We start from the raw sequence: 14,391 nt of genomic DNA on the forward strand, positions 1-14,391 counted from the left end.
ATATTCTACAATAGTCTATTAAGCATGCAATAGCATTGTCTTAAAATTCAGTGTATAAGCCTTAATTTAAGAATACTTTATTGCTAAAAAAGTGCTAACCATTATCTCAGCCTTCAGCAAGTTGTAACTTTTTTCCTGGGAGAGGGTCTTGCCTCCATGTTGATGGTAGCTCACTGATCAAGGTGGTGTTTCCTAAAGCTGGGGGTCACTGTGGTGATTTCTTAAAGTAAGACAACACTGGAGTTTGCCACATCATTGACTCTTCCTTCTCTTCCTCTCACAAATGACTTATCTGTAGCATGCAATACTTTATAGTATTTTACCCATAGTAAGAGTTCTTTCAAAATTAGTCAATTTTCTCTCAACCCTGCCAATGCTTTGTCAACGAAGTTTATGTGGTATCTTAAATCTGTTGTCAACAATCTTCCCAGCATCTTCACCAGTAGATTCCATCTCAAGAACTCATTTTCTTTGCTTATCCAAAAGAAGATAAACTCTCTTCATCCATTAAAAGTTTTATCATGTGATTACAGCAATTCAATCATATCTTCAGGATCCACTTTTAATTCTAGTTTTCTTGCTCTTTGCACCACATGTGCAATTACTCCCTCCACTGAAGTCTTGAACCCCTCAGTCACCGATGAGGGTTGGAACAAACTTCTTCCAAATTCCTATCAATGTTAGTATGTTGACCTGTTACCATGAATCATGAATGTTCTTAATGGCATCTAGAATGGTGAATTCTTTCCAGGTTTTCAATTTACTTTGCCCAGATCCATCAAAGGAATCATAATATATGGCAGCTATAATCTTACAAAATGTACTTCTTAAGAAATATTATTTTTAAGTTGAAATTATTCCTTCATCCATGGACTGCAGAACGAATGTGTTAGCAGGCATAAAAACGTTAATCTTGTTTTGTATCTCTATCTTGGGCAATGAAGTACATTGTCAGTGAGCAGTAATACCTTGAAAAGAATCTTTTTTTCTGAGCAGTAGGTCTCAACAGTGAGCTTAAAATATTCATTAAACCATGTTGTAAATACTTGTGCTTTCATCCAGATTTTGTGGTTCCACTTACAGAGCACAGGCAGAGTAGATTCAGCCTAACTCTTAAGGCCCCAGGATGTTCACCATGGTAAATAAGCATTGGCTTCAATTCAGTCACTATCTGCATTAGCCCCTAACAGGAGAGTAAGCCTGTCCTTTGAAATTTGAAAGCAGACACTGACTTTGCCTCTCTAGCTAGATGAAAAGTACTAGATGGCATTCTTTTCAAATGCTGTTCCATCAACACTGAAAATGTGTTATTTAGTGTAGCCACCTTCATTAATGATCTTAGATCTTCTGGACAACTTGCTGCAGCTTCTACATCAACACTTGCTGCTTCACCTTCAGTTCAGTCACTCAGTCGTGTCCGACTCTTTGCGACCCCATGAATCCCAGCACTCCAGGCCTCCCTGTCCATCACCAACTCCCGGAGTTCACTCAGACTCAAGTCCATCGAGTCAGTGATGCCATCCAGCCATCTCGTCCTCTGTGGTCCCCTTCTCCTCCTGCCCTCAATCCCTCCCAGCATCAGAGTCTTTTCCAATGAGTCAACTCTTCACATGAGGTGGCCAAAGTACTGGAGTTTCACCTTCAGCATCATTCCCTCCAAAGAAATCCCAGGGCCGATCTCCTTCAGAATGGACTGGTTGGATCTCCTTGCAGTCCAAGGGACTCTCAAGAGTCTTCTCCAACACCACAGTTCAAAAGCATCAATTCTTCGACACTCAGCCTTCTTCACAGTCCAACTCTCACATCCATACATGACCACAGGAAAAACCATAGCCTTGACTAGACGGACCTTTGTTGGCAAAGTAATGTCTCTGCTTTTGAATATGCTGTCTATGTTGGTCATAACTTTCCTTCCAAGGAGTAAGCGTCTTTTAATTTCATGGCTGCAGTCACCATCTGCAGTGATTTTGGAGCCCCAAAAAATAAAGTCTGACACTGTTTCCACTGTTTCCCCATCTATTTCCCATGAAGTGATGGGACTGGATGCCATGATCTTCGTTTTCTGAATGTTGAGCTTTAAGCCAACTTTTTCACTCTCCTTTTTCACTTTCATCAAGAGGCTTCTGAGTTCCTCTTCACTTTCTGCCATAAGGGTGGTGTCATCTGCATATCTGAGGTGATTGATATTTCTCCCAGCAATCTTGATTCCAGCCTGTGTTTCTTCCAGTCCAGCATTTCTCATGATGTACTCTGCATATAAGTTAAATAAACAGGGTGACAATATACAGCCTTGACATACTCCTTTTCCTATTTGGAACCAGTCTGTTGTTCCATGTCCAGTTCTAACTGTTGCTTCCTGACCTGCATACAGATGATTCTCAAGAGACAGATCAGGTGGTCTGGTATTCCCATCTCTTTCAGAGTTTTCCACAGTTTATTGTGACCCACACAGTCAAAGGTTTTGGCATAGTCAATAAAGCAGAAATAGATGTTTTTCTGGAACTCTCTTGCTTTTTCCATGATCCAGCGGATGTTGGCAATTTGATCTCTGGTTCCTCTGCCTTTTCTAAAACCAGCTTGAACATCAGGAAGTTCATGGTTCACGTATTGCTGAAGCCTGGCTTGGATAATTGTGAGCATTATTTTACTATCATGTAAGATGAGTGCAATTGTGTGGTAGTTTGAGCATTCTTTGGCATTGCTTTTCTTTGGGACTGGAATGAAAACTGACCTTTTCTAGTCCTGTGGCCACTGCTGAGTTTTCCAAATTTGCTGGCATATTGAGTCCAGCACTTTCACAGCATCATCTTTCTGGATTTGAAATAGCTCAACTGGAATTCCATCACCTCCACTAGCTTTGTTTGTAGTGATGCTTTCTAAGGCCCACTTGACTTCACATTCCAGGATGTCTGGCTCTAGGTCAGTGATCACACCATTGTGATTATCTGGGTTGCGAAGATCTTTTTTGTACAGTTCTTCTGTGTATTCCTGCCACCTCTTCTTGATATCTTCTGCTTCTGTTAGGTCCATACCATTTCTGTCCTTTATTGAGCCCATCTTTACATGAAATGTTCCCTTGGTATCTCTAATTTTCTTGAAGAGATCTCTAGTCTTTCCCATTCTGTTGTTTTCCTCTATTTCTTTGCATTGATCACTGAGGAAGGCTTTCCTATCTCTTCTTACCATTCTTTGGAACTCTGCATTCAGATGCTTATATCTTTCCTTTTCTCCTTTGCTTTTCACTTCTCTTCTTTTCACAGCTATTTGTAAGGCCTCCCCAGACAGCCATTTTGCTTTTTTGCATTTCTTTTCCATGGGGATGGTCTTGATCCCTGTCTCCTGTACAATGTCACGAACCTCATTCCATAGTTCATCAGGCACTCTATCTATCAGATCTAGGCCCTTAAATCTATTCCTCACTTCCACTGTATAATAAGAGATTTGATTTAGGTCATACCTGAATGGTCTAGTGATTTTCCCTACTTTCTTCAATTTAAGTCTGAATTTGGTAATAAGGAGTTCATGATGTGAGCCACAGTCAGCTCCCGGTCTTGTTTTTGTTGACTGTATAGAGCTTCTCCATCTTAGGCTACAAAGAACATAATCAATCTAATCTCGGTGTTGACCATCTGGTGATGTCCATGTGTAGAGTCTTCTCTTGTGTTGTTGGAAGAGGGTGTTTGCTATGACCAGTGCATTTTCTTGGCAAAACTCTATTAGTCTTTGCCCTGCTTCATTCTGTATTCCAAGGCCAAATTTGCCTGTTACTCCAGGTGTTTCTTGACTTCCTACTTCTGCATTCCAGTCCCCTATAATGAAAAGGACATCTTTATTGGGTGTTAGTTCTAGAAGGTCTTGTAGGTCTTCATAGAACATAAAGACAACTTCTTTCCTTAACCTTCATGGACCAACCTCTGCCAGCTTCAAATATTTCTTCTGCAGCTTCCTCATCTCTCTCAGCCTTGCTGTGGATTACGCTCTGGCTAAAGAGAATGCTCTGGTTGGTTTGAGCTTATATCTAGACTACTAAAAATTTATCCGTATCAGCAACAAGACTGTTTCACTTTTTTCTCATTCTTGTATTCATCAGAGTAGTATTTTTAATTTCCATCGCATACTTTTCCTTCACATTCACAATTTGGCTGTTTGATACAAAAGGCCTAGCTTTCAGCCTACTCCAGCTTTCAACATGCTTTCCTCACTTAGCTTAATCATTTCTACCTTTTGATTTAAAGTGAGATGTGTAACTAGTTCTTCCTTTCGCTTGAATACTGAAGAGGCCACTATAAGGTTATTAATTGGCCTATTACTGTGTGTCAGTCAATGGGAAGGCCTGAAGAAAGGGAAAGAGAAGGGGAATAATCGGTTGAAACAGTCATAACACACATTTCTCAATTAAGTTCACTGGCTTACGTGGGTGCAGCGATGCCACAAAACATGTACAGCAGTAATGATGAAGATTACTGACAAAGATCTCCATGACAAGTAAGTGGAAAACTCTGTATTTCGTAAGAATCACAAAAATGTGACAGAGACACAAAGTGAGGAAATGCTGTTGGAAAACTGTACTGATGGACTTATTCAATGCAGGGCTGCCACAAATCTCCAATTTGTTTAAAAAAAAAAAAAGAACAGTATCTGCAAAGAACAACAAAACAAAGTGCAATAAAAAGAGGGACGCTCATACAGTTAACAACCTGGACCCGTGACTGGCATCTTAAGTGTTGGCAGATTTGTGGAAATGAGCCCTTAACCTGCAGAATTCACTGCCATCTCTGGATTGACTTTCTAATGAGTGGAAAGGACACTCAGCTGGTACTGGAGAATTCCTTGGTGTGGGGAAACACACAACACACACACACCCTGCCACATACTGGTGACCAAAACTGTTAGGATTTCCTAACAGGAAGGAACCAACTCTCTAAACTGTTAGACGGCCATTTGTGTCTCTAGTTTTCTGGCTGTGTTATAAATGAAAAAAAAAAGAAGTGAATCATTCAATGTATCCAACATTTTGCCTATTCCACGCTGAGTTTACACCACACCTTCCTGCAAATTACACACAATAAACCTCATGTCTACATTCTAGTCAAATAACATTTTAAATCAGATTTTACATTTATTATTAATAAAACATGCCGTGTTAGTATACAGAAGCCTGAAAATGGTAATCTAGTACTTGGCTTAAATAATACAAGCACCTGCTGCAGTCTTTATCAAGACCCAACTGCCTGTATCATGGTCCTTAAAAAACAAATTTTACAAGTGCATGATTCCTTTGGGCTACTTTACTTAGGAAAGACTGGAGTAAAACATCTCTAGTAATCAATTAGTTTTATATAGGTTCAATTAGAAAATATCAAGCACTAGAAAAAAATATATTCTAAATTAGCTCAATTTAAATATTCATTTTCATTTTTACATTTAATTTGAATCTTCAGTGTTTCACTTATTTTATGTGTTAATTACATTCTACCAGGTTTTACTTTGGTAATTTCTCAAGTATCCCAGAGAAGGTAAGAAAGGAATTAAATTTCTATCAACTACATTGTATGTCTTCATATGACCAGGTTGAGAAACTTTTGCTCCCTGCATAGCAGTCATGACAGGAAAAGAATTCTCCCAGTCCACCAACAAGGAACCAATAATTCTATTGTCCAGCATAAGGGCTGCACAGCTGGGGATATTCACATTCTGCTTCCTTCCAGAGCATTTTGTTTTAGCAAACAAGGACTGATTCCTTTCAAAATTCAACTTTGGTTGAAAAACACTGAGGTCACAAATAGAGCCACAAATGCAGAGGTAACAGACAGGGATGATGATGCTCCCAAAAAGGCGCTGGATCTCCGGTGGGGCCTTTCCTTCAAGAACAAATGTGTTTAGGAGGCTCAGGAGCACAACTCAGTCTTTCTCAACATGTCGGGACACCCTGCTGCATCTTCTTCAGCTAGGCCTGTTGAGACCACAGAAACCGATCACATTTTTCGAGCATGCTTTGTATCAAGGCTCTGAAATCCCAAAGAAAAGAAACAAGCAAATTTAGTTGTCATTGTTTACTCTTTTCAGAAGTAAAGGATTCAATAAGCTGACTGACTCTGTGCATCAAAAGACAAAACTAACAGAGTGAAAAGGCGTCCTATGAATATGACACCTTCTCCTATACAATAGGGGAAAATATTTGCAAATCATATATCTCAGAGGTTAATATCCACAATATGTAAAGAACTCATATGACCAAAAAAAAAAAAAATGCAATTTAAAAATGGGCAAAAAACTTGAACAGGTATTTTTCCAAAGATGACATTCAAATGGCCAACAAGCATATGAAAAGGTGTTCAATACCACTAATCACTATCATCTCATGCCCATTAGGGTAGATAACTATCAAAAAGTAATAGTAATAACTAGTGTTGGCAGGGATGTGGAGTAACAGGAACCCCTGTGCACCACTGGTGGAAATGCAGAATGGTGCGGGATCCATGGAAATTAGTATAGGAGTGTCTCAAAAAATTAAAAACACAAGTACCATCTGATCCAGCAACTCCACACCTGGGTATACACCCAAAAGAACTGAATGCAGGGTCTCAAAGAGAGATTTGTATCCTCATGTTCACAGCAGCATTACTCAAAATAGCAAGAGGCAGAAGCAACCCAAGTGGCTATCAAGAGATGAGCGGATAAACAAAATGTGGTTATATACACATAACAAAATATTACTCAGTCCCAGGAAAAAAGGAAACTGTCAAATGCTGCAACACAGTTAAGGACAGTATGCTAAGTGAAATAAGCCAGCCACAAAAAGACACACAAATAGGACCACAAATGCAGAGGTAACAGACCCTGTCTGTTACCTGTGCATTTGTGATCCCAGACAGAAAGAACAGTGCTTGCCAGGGAGGGGGCAGAGGGAGGAGGGGGGAATCGTGGGGACAGAGTTTCAGTTCTGTAAGATGAAAAAGTTCTGGAAATTAACTGCACAATGACACGAATATACTTAACACGACTGAACCAACTACTTAAAAATGGTTGACGGTAAATTTCATGTTATCTGTATTTTACCACAATTTTTGAAAATAAAATTTTTTTTTTAAAAAACTGACTGAGATGATTAGGTGGGTGTATGTGTGTGTGTGTGTGTGTGAGTCACTCAGTCGTGTCCGACTCTTTGCAACCCCATGGACTGTAGCCAACCAGGCTCCTCTGTCCATGGGATTCTCCAGGCAAGAATACTGGAGTGGATTGCCATTCCCTTCTCCAGGGGATCATCCCAACCCAGGGATCAAACCCCGGTCTCCTGCATTGCAGGTATTAGGTATGTGGTACAAATAGTATTCTTAAAGAACTGAGTATACATCATATTTGGGTATCCACATCGACCTACAAGTGTCTTGGTCACGACTATGAACAAAGTATTACTTTAGCCTCGTCCCTTAATCACCTAAATCAACAGAGTAGTCTCTGTCCCCCCATCTGTGAGGGGTTGGGAATATGTGATCTATACAGTCCCGTCCCCCTCTGAACATCTGTGGGATTCTACACTCCCCAAGTGCTTGCGGACAGGGCAGGACGAAGGCAGGACAGACAGACATTAATTACCTCTGCCTTTTCTCGGCAATTCTCAGGATATCGCAGGTTCTGGTAAACCTCTCTGACAGGTCCAGGGTCAAACCACATTCCTGGAGCAGTGACCAGGCCCGGTCTGGGCCCATGGCCTTAGCTAATAGGAGGGCCACGTTCTCCACAGTGATAGGGGAAGGCCCATCGCTGAAGTTTCCATCTGGTGACTGCTGGGGGGCTGGCTTTGTGCTTGTGTTCTGCACCAGATGTAGGAGAAGCTTCCATTCTTCCACAGTTTCTGGGATCCAACCTATGCAAACACACAGAAACAATGTGGGCTCTGAGCACTCTGCCTGCATACAGGAGAAACCATTCGGAAAAATGTTTCATACCAAACATAAAAATATTAAAAGAACATAATCTCACCATTCCAACACAAAGCTGTTTTCTGAATATTTGTTGAATAAACAGCTCAAGACAAGGAGAAGCCATGAAATTAGACTCTACATTCTTTCATTTGCTCACGCAGTAATAACCCAGGGTACACTCCATGCTGCTGCTGCTGCTGCTAAGTCGCTTTAGTCGTGTCCGACTCTGTGCGACCCCATAGACGGCAGCCCATCAGGCTTCCCCGCCCCTGGGATTCTCCAGGCAAGAACACTGGAGTGGGTTGCCATTTCCTTCTCCAATGCATGAAAGTGAAAAGTGAAAGTGAAGTCTCTCAGTCGTGCCCAACTCTTAGCAACCCCATGGACTACAGCCTACCAGGCTCCTCTGTCCATGGATTTTCCAGGCAAGAGTACTGGACACTTCATGCTAGGCACTGAATATGAATGTGAAAGACAGACGTGATGAGTCCTGCACTGCTGTGGAGCTCATGGTCTAGTAAAGGACAAAGAACTTAGTAAACACGTAAACAAATCTATGTTTATAAATTGTGCTAAGTGCTTGCTATAAAGGAAAAGATCAAAGAGCCATTCGAGAGGCTGGCAAGTTTTGGACAGTTTTTTTTCTTTTTCTTTTTTCTTGAGGATCAGAGGAGGGTTCTATGAGAGTGACATTTAAGCAAAGAGCTGAAAGATGAGACAAGTTCACCACGTGTGTGCATGTGACCTGTATGCATGTGACATACATGCATGGAAGGTGTCAGGAAGGAGGGGCGAAAGAGCTTACATTTCTGATCAAGGAAATATGGAAGATGACACAGGAAGAAACCAGGTGATTTCAAGGAACTCAAAGGTGGAAGTGAGGATTGAGAATGAGATGACAGGGCCAGGCCATAAGGGACCAGCTTAAGAATCTAGACTTCAAGTCAAGTGTAAGGAGTTTCAAGGAGGAGCGCCACATAACCCAATTTTTCTTTACAAGAACCATTCTGAGCTTCAGTAACATGGTAGAGTGAAAAGCTACCTTAGTCTCCCCCATTCATCCAACATGTTTCATGTTTCAACCAGTAAAACATTCACAACGCCCCAAAGGAGGTGCCTGCGTCCAACACACCGAGACACTGGAGAATTTCCCACACAAATGCACAACTACAGGTGGTGAACTGGAACACACAGACGGGGCAGGACCAAGGGAACAATAGAGACGGTGCCCACAGTGCCCAGACCTCCAGCCCCAGCGAGGCTGATAGGAGCAGGGGAGGCGGTGCACATGGCTCCAGTCACCCCCCGCCAAAGCTGCAAAGCCCAGGAATCTTATGACACTGGACATGGCTACTCTTCCCTACTCCCTGCTTCCTCCACAACAACAGTGGAACCTGCCACTCAAGGGATCCTGAACAGGAGGTGCACCAGGCGGCTATGCCAGCAACACTGGCAGAAGTAAGGTATCCATGGCCCCACAGGTACAAGAAATGATAATGAAGGCCACAGGGCAGTCAGAGGTGGAGGGCACCAAATGCTAACTTTCAAACATGAACAGAAGCAGCTGAGGGAAGAGAACCCAAAATGTGTGCTACGGCGCCATCTGCTGGAAAACAAAGGAAAGGCCTCTAATTTATAACCTATGGTGTTATCAGAGTCCAGCAGAGGTGTCCAGCAGAGAGGTTACTTGCTACTTTTTTTTTTTTTTTTTAACTTTACAATATTGTATTGGTTTTGCCATATATCAAAATGAATCTGCCACAGGTATACATGTGTACTTGCTACTTTAAATGTGCCAGCAGAGGAACAATTTCATCAAACATCATGAAGAACCATAGTAACACTTTTATCACAAAAGTACAATGACAATTCTCCAGTAACCACACTTAAAGTTACAGAATATTGTGAGCTAACTGATAAGAGAATTCAAAACAGCCTTCATGAAGAAAGTCAAAGAGCTACAAAAAAAAAAGCAAAACAGAGAGGCAGTTCAATGAACTCAGGAATAAAAGTGAACAGAGAGGAAAAAATGAATGAACAGAGGAATACTTTACTAAAGAGTTTAAAACTCTAAGAAAGGAGGACTTATTCGGTGATCCAGTGATTAAGACTCTGCACTTCCAATGCAAGGGGCATGGGCTTGAACCCTAGTCAGGGAACTAAGATTCCACGTGTCCTGGGATACAAGGAGGGTTGCGTACACAAATCAATTCACATAAACACATTAACAAAATCAAGGACGAAAAGCATATGATCATTTCAATAGATGCAGAAAAAGCATATGACAAGATTCAATGCCCATTTATGATAAAAGAAATTCAATAAAGTGGGTATAGAAGGAACATAATGCAACATAAAAAGGCCATATACGACAAATCCAGAACTAATATCATTTTCAATGATGAAAAACTGAAAGCTAGTCCTCTAAAATCAGGAACAAGACAAGGATGCCCACTCTCACCACTCTTATTCAACATAGTACTGGAAATCTTCCAGTAGAGCAATCAGGCAAGAAAAAGAAATCAAAGGCATCCAAGTAGGAAAGGAAGAAGTGAAACTCACTATTTGTGGATGACGTGATGTTATATACAGAAAACCCTGAAGACAAGAACTATTAGAAACAAAAAACGAATACAGTTGCAGGGTACAAATCAATATTCAAAAATCTGTAGAAGGGGCTTCCCTGGTGGCTCTGTGGTAAAGAATCCATCTGTCAATGAAGGAGTTGTGGGTTCGATTCCTGGGTCAGGAATATCCCACATGCCACAGAGCAACTAAGTCTATGCACCACAACTTCTGAGCCTGTGCTCCAGAGGCCGGGAGACGCAACTACCGAGCCCACGTGCTGCCAACTACTGAAGCCTGAGCACCTAGAGCCTGAGCTCCACGACAAGAGAAACCCACAAAGAGAAACCCATGCAGCAGTGAAGACCTAGCACAGCTAAAAGTAACTGAATACAATTTTTTAAAAAATCTGTTGTATTTCTATACGTTAACAATGAGCTAGCAGAAAAAGAAATTAACAATTCAATTTACAATGAAAACAAAAAGAATACAATATTTATGAATAGGTTTAACCAAGGAAGTGAAAAACCTGTACACTGAAAACTGTAAGACAAACTGGAAAGAAACTGAAGAAGGCACAAATAAATGGAAAGATACTGCCTGCTCATGGACTGAAAGAGTTAACACTGTTAAAATGTCCATATTTCCAATGCATGCTATGGATTCAATGCAATCCTTACTGAAATCCCAGAAACATTTTTCCACAGAAATAAGACAAAAAATTCTAAGATTTATATGTAACCATGAAAGACCCCAAAATAGCCAAAACAATCCTGAATGAAAAGAACAAAGCTGGAGATATCACACGCCCTGATTTCAAACTATATTACAAAACCATAGTAATCAAAATAGCATGGTAGTGGCAGAAAAACAGATACATAGATCAATGGAATAAAACTGAGAGTCCAGAAATAAACCCATACACATACGGACAATTAATACAAAACAAAGGAACAAGGCACATCCAATGGAGAAACGATAGTGTCTTAAATAAATGGTGTTGGGGACACTGCTGGGGACATTTTTTTGCATGAGGCAAAAAAATGAAAGTAGACCACGATCTCACACCACACACAAGAACCAACTCAAAATGGATTAAAGACTTAAATAGACTCAAAACCATTAAACTAGAAGAAAACACAGACACAGCTCTCTTTGACATCAGTCTTAGCAATATCTTTCTAGATAGGTCTCCTCAGGCAAGGGAAACAAGCAAAAATAAACAAACAGGACTATATCAAACTAAAAAGCTTCTGCACAGCAAAAGAAACCATCCATAAAATGCAAGATGATCTACCAAATGGGATAAGATATTTAAAATGATAAGGGGTTAATAACCAAAACTACACAATTGATTGAAAAACTGGCCAAAGGCACTATAGATTTTTCCCAAAGATGACATACAGATGAGCAACAAGCAAATGAAAAAATGTTATGCATCACTAATTATTCAGTTCAGTTTAGTTCAGTTGCTCAGTGATGTCCAACTTTTTGTGACACCATGAACCGCAGCACGCCAGGCCTCCCTGTCCACCACCAACTCCCGTAGTTCACCCAAACCCACGTCCATCGAGTCGCTGATGCCATCCAACCATCTCATCCTCTATCATCCCCTTCTCCTCCTGCCCTCAATCTTTCCCAGCATCAGGGTCTTTTCAAATGAGTCAGCTCGTCGCATCAGGTGGCCAAAGTATTGGAGTTTCAGCTTCAACATCAGTCCTTCCAATGAACACCCAGGACTGATCTCCTTTAGAGTGGACTGGTTGGATCTCCTTGCAGTCCAAAGGACTCTCAAGAGTCTTCTCCAGCACCATAGTTCAAAAGCATCAATTCTTCAGCACTCAGCTTTCTTTACAGTCCAACTCTCACATCCATACATAATTACTGGAAAAACCATAGCCTTGACTAGACAGACCTTTGTTGACAAAGTAATGTCTCTACTTTTCAATATGCTGTCTAGGTTGGTCATAACTTTCCTTCCAAGGAGTAAGCGTCTTTTAATTTCATGGCTGTAGTCACCATCTGCAGTGATTTTGGAGCCCAGAAAAAAAATAAAGTCAGCCATTGTTTCCACTGTTCTATTTCTATGAAGTGATGGGACCAGATGCCATGATCTTAGTTCCTGAATGTTGAGCTTTAAGCCAACTTTTTCACTCTCCTCTTTCACTTTCATCAAAAGGTTCTTCAGTTCCTCTTCACTTTCTGCCTTAAGGGTGGTGTCATCTGCATATCTGAGGTTATTGGTATTTCTCCTGGCAATCTTGATTACAGCCTGTGCTTCCTCCAGCCCAGCATTTCTCATGATGTACTCTGCATGTAAGTTAAATAAGCAGGGTGACAATATACAGCCTTGACGTACTCCTTTTCCTATTTGGAACCAGTCTGTTGTTCCAGGTCCAGTTCTAACTGTTGCTTCCTGACCTGCGTACAGGTTTCTCAAGAGGCAGATCAGGTGGTCTGGTATTGCCATCTCTTTCAGAATTTTCCAGTTTATTGTGACTCACACAGTCAAAGGTTTTGGCATAGTCAATAAAGCAGAAATAGATGTTTTTCTGGAACTCTCTTGCTTTTTCCATGATCCAGCGGATGTTGGCAATTTGCTCTCTGGTTCCTCTGCCTTTTCTAAAACCAGCTTGAATATCTGGAAGTTCACTAATTATTAGGGAAATGCAAATCAAAACCATATGAGATACTACTTCACACATGCCAGAATAACTATCATCAAAAAGTCTACAAATAGCAAATATTAGCAAGGATGCAGAGAAAAAGGAACTGTTTGCACTGCTGGGAATGTAAATTGATGCAGCCACAGCTGAAAACAGGGAGGTCTCTCAAAAAACTACCATCTGATCCAGCAATCCCACTTCTAACATTTATCCAAAGAATATGAAAACACTAATCGGAAAAGATATATGCACCCCTCTGCTCACTGCAGCACTATTTATAATAGCCAAGATGTGGAATCAACCTAAGTGCCCTTCAATAGATGAAAGGATAAAGAAGATGTCACACACACACACACACACACACACACACACACAGATTATGGAATACTTCTCAGCCATTAAAAAAAAGAAGAAATCTTGCCACTTGTGGAACACAGATGGACCTTGAGGATATTATGCTAAGTGAAATAAGTCAGACAAAGACAAACCACATGATTTCACTCGTAGGTGGAAAACACAAAACAAACAAAAACAAAACAAATGAACAAACCAAACAAAAACAAACATGTAGATAAAGAACAGAGCAGGAGCTACCAGAGGGGATGGAGCCAGGGCAGGTGAACCGGGTAAATGGGAACAAACCTGATGACAGACGGAAACTAAACTTTTAGCAGTGAGCTCTATGGTGAAGCTGAAACTCCAGTACTTTGGCCACCCCATGCAAAGAGTTGACTCATTGGAAAAGACCCTGATGCTGGGAGGGATTGGGGGCAGGAGGAGAAGGGGACAACAGATGATGAGATGGCTGGATGGCATCACCGACTCGATGGACATGAGTTTGCGTGAACTCCGGGAGTTGGTGATGGACAGGGAAGCCTGGCGTGCTGTGATTCATGGGGTCGCAAAGAGTTGGACACGACTGAGTAACTGAACTGAACTGAACTATATAGATTGATGAAAATTGACGAAAATTTAAAAAAAAAAAAAAAAAGTACCTTAATACTTGTAAAGGCTTAGGAAAATCTGACTGCTACTCTAAGTTCATCTTCATGATCTCTAACTTTGGGCTGTGTAAAAAGGCAACAGGATGCAGAGAAAAAAACCTGAGCACGAGCTTTAGAGATGGTTGGACCTGGCCTGAACCCCAGTTCCAGCGTTAACCAGTTGTATGACTGTGGGGAAACTAACTGTTCTTTTTCTGAGCCTCAATTATAGCTTCTGTAAAACACAAGTAA

At 41.0% G+C, this 14,391-nt stretch overlaps 1 protein-coding gene across 5 annotated transcripts in view; it reads right to left on the reverse strand.

Moving 5' to 3' along the window:
• Positions 1–4,486: 4,486 nt before the first annotated feature.
• HPS5 (HPS5, biogenesis of lysosomal organelles complex 2 subunit 2) overlaps positions 4,487–14,391 on the reverse strand; it is a 43,803-nt gene continuing 33,898 nt past the window's right edge. For all 5 annotated transcript variants that reach the window (XM_027532731.1, XM_027532728.1, XM_027532730.1 and 2 more), the window contains 2 exons: positions 7,597–7,867; positions 4,487–6,008 (listed from right to left, as the gene is read on the reverse strand). In XM_027532731.1, the coding sequence (XP_027388532.1) occupies positions 5,948–6,008; positions 7,597–7,867 (332 nt within the window). In that variant the 3' untranslated portion in view covers positions 4,487–5,947. The remainder of the gene's footprint in view (positions 6,009–7,596; positions 7,868–14,391) is intronic.

The sequence above is a fragment of the Bos indicus x Bos taurus genome, chromosome 29 (assembly GCF_003369695.1).
Source record: "Bos indicus x Bos taurus breed Angus x Brahman F1 hybrid chromosome 29, Bos_hybrid_MaternalHap_v2.0, whole genome shotgun sequence".
Lineage (NCBI taxonomy): Eukaryota > Metazoa > Chordata > Mammalia > Artiodactyla > Bovidae > Bos > Bos indicus x Bos taurus.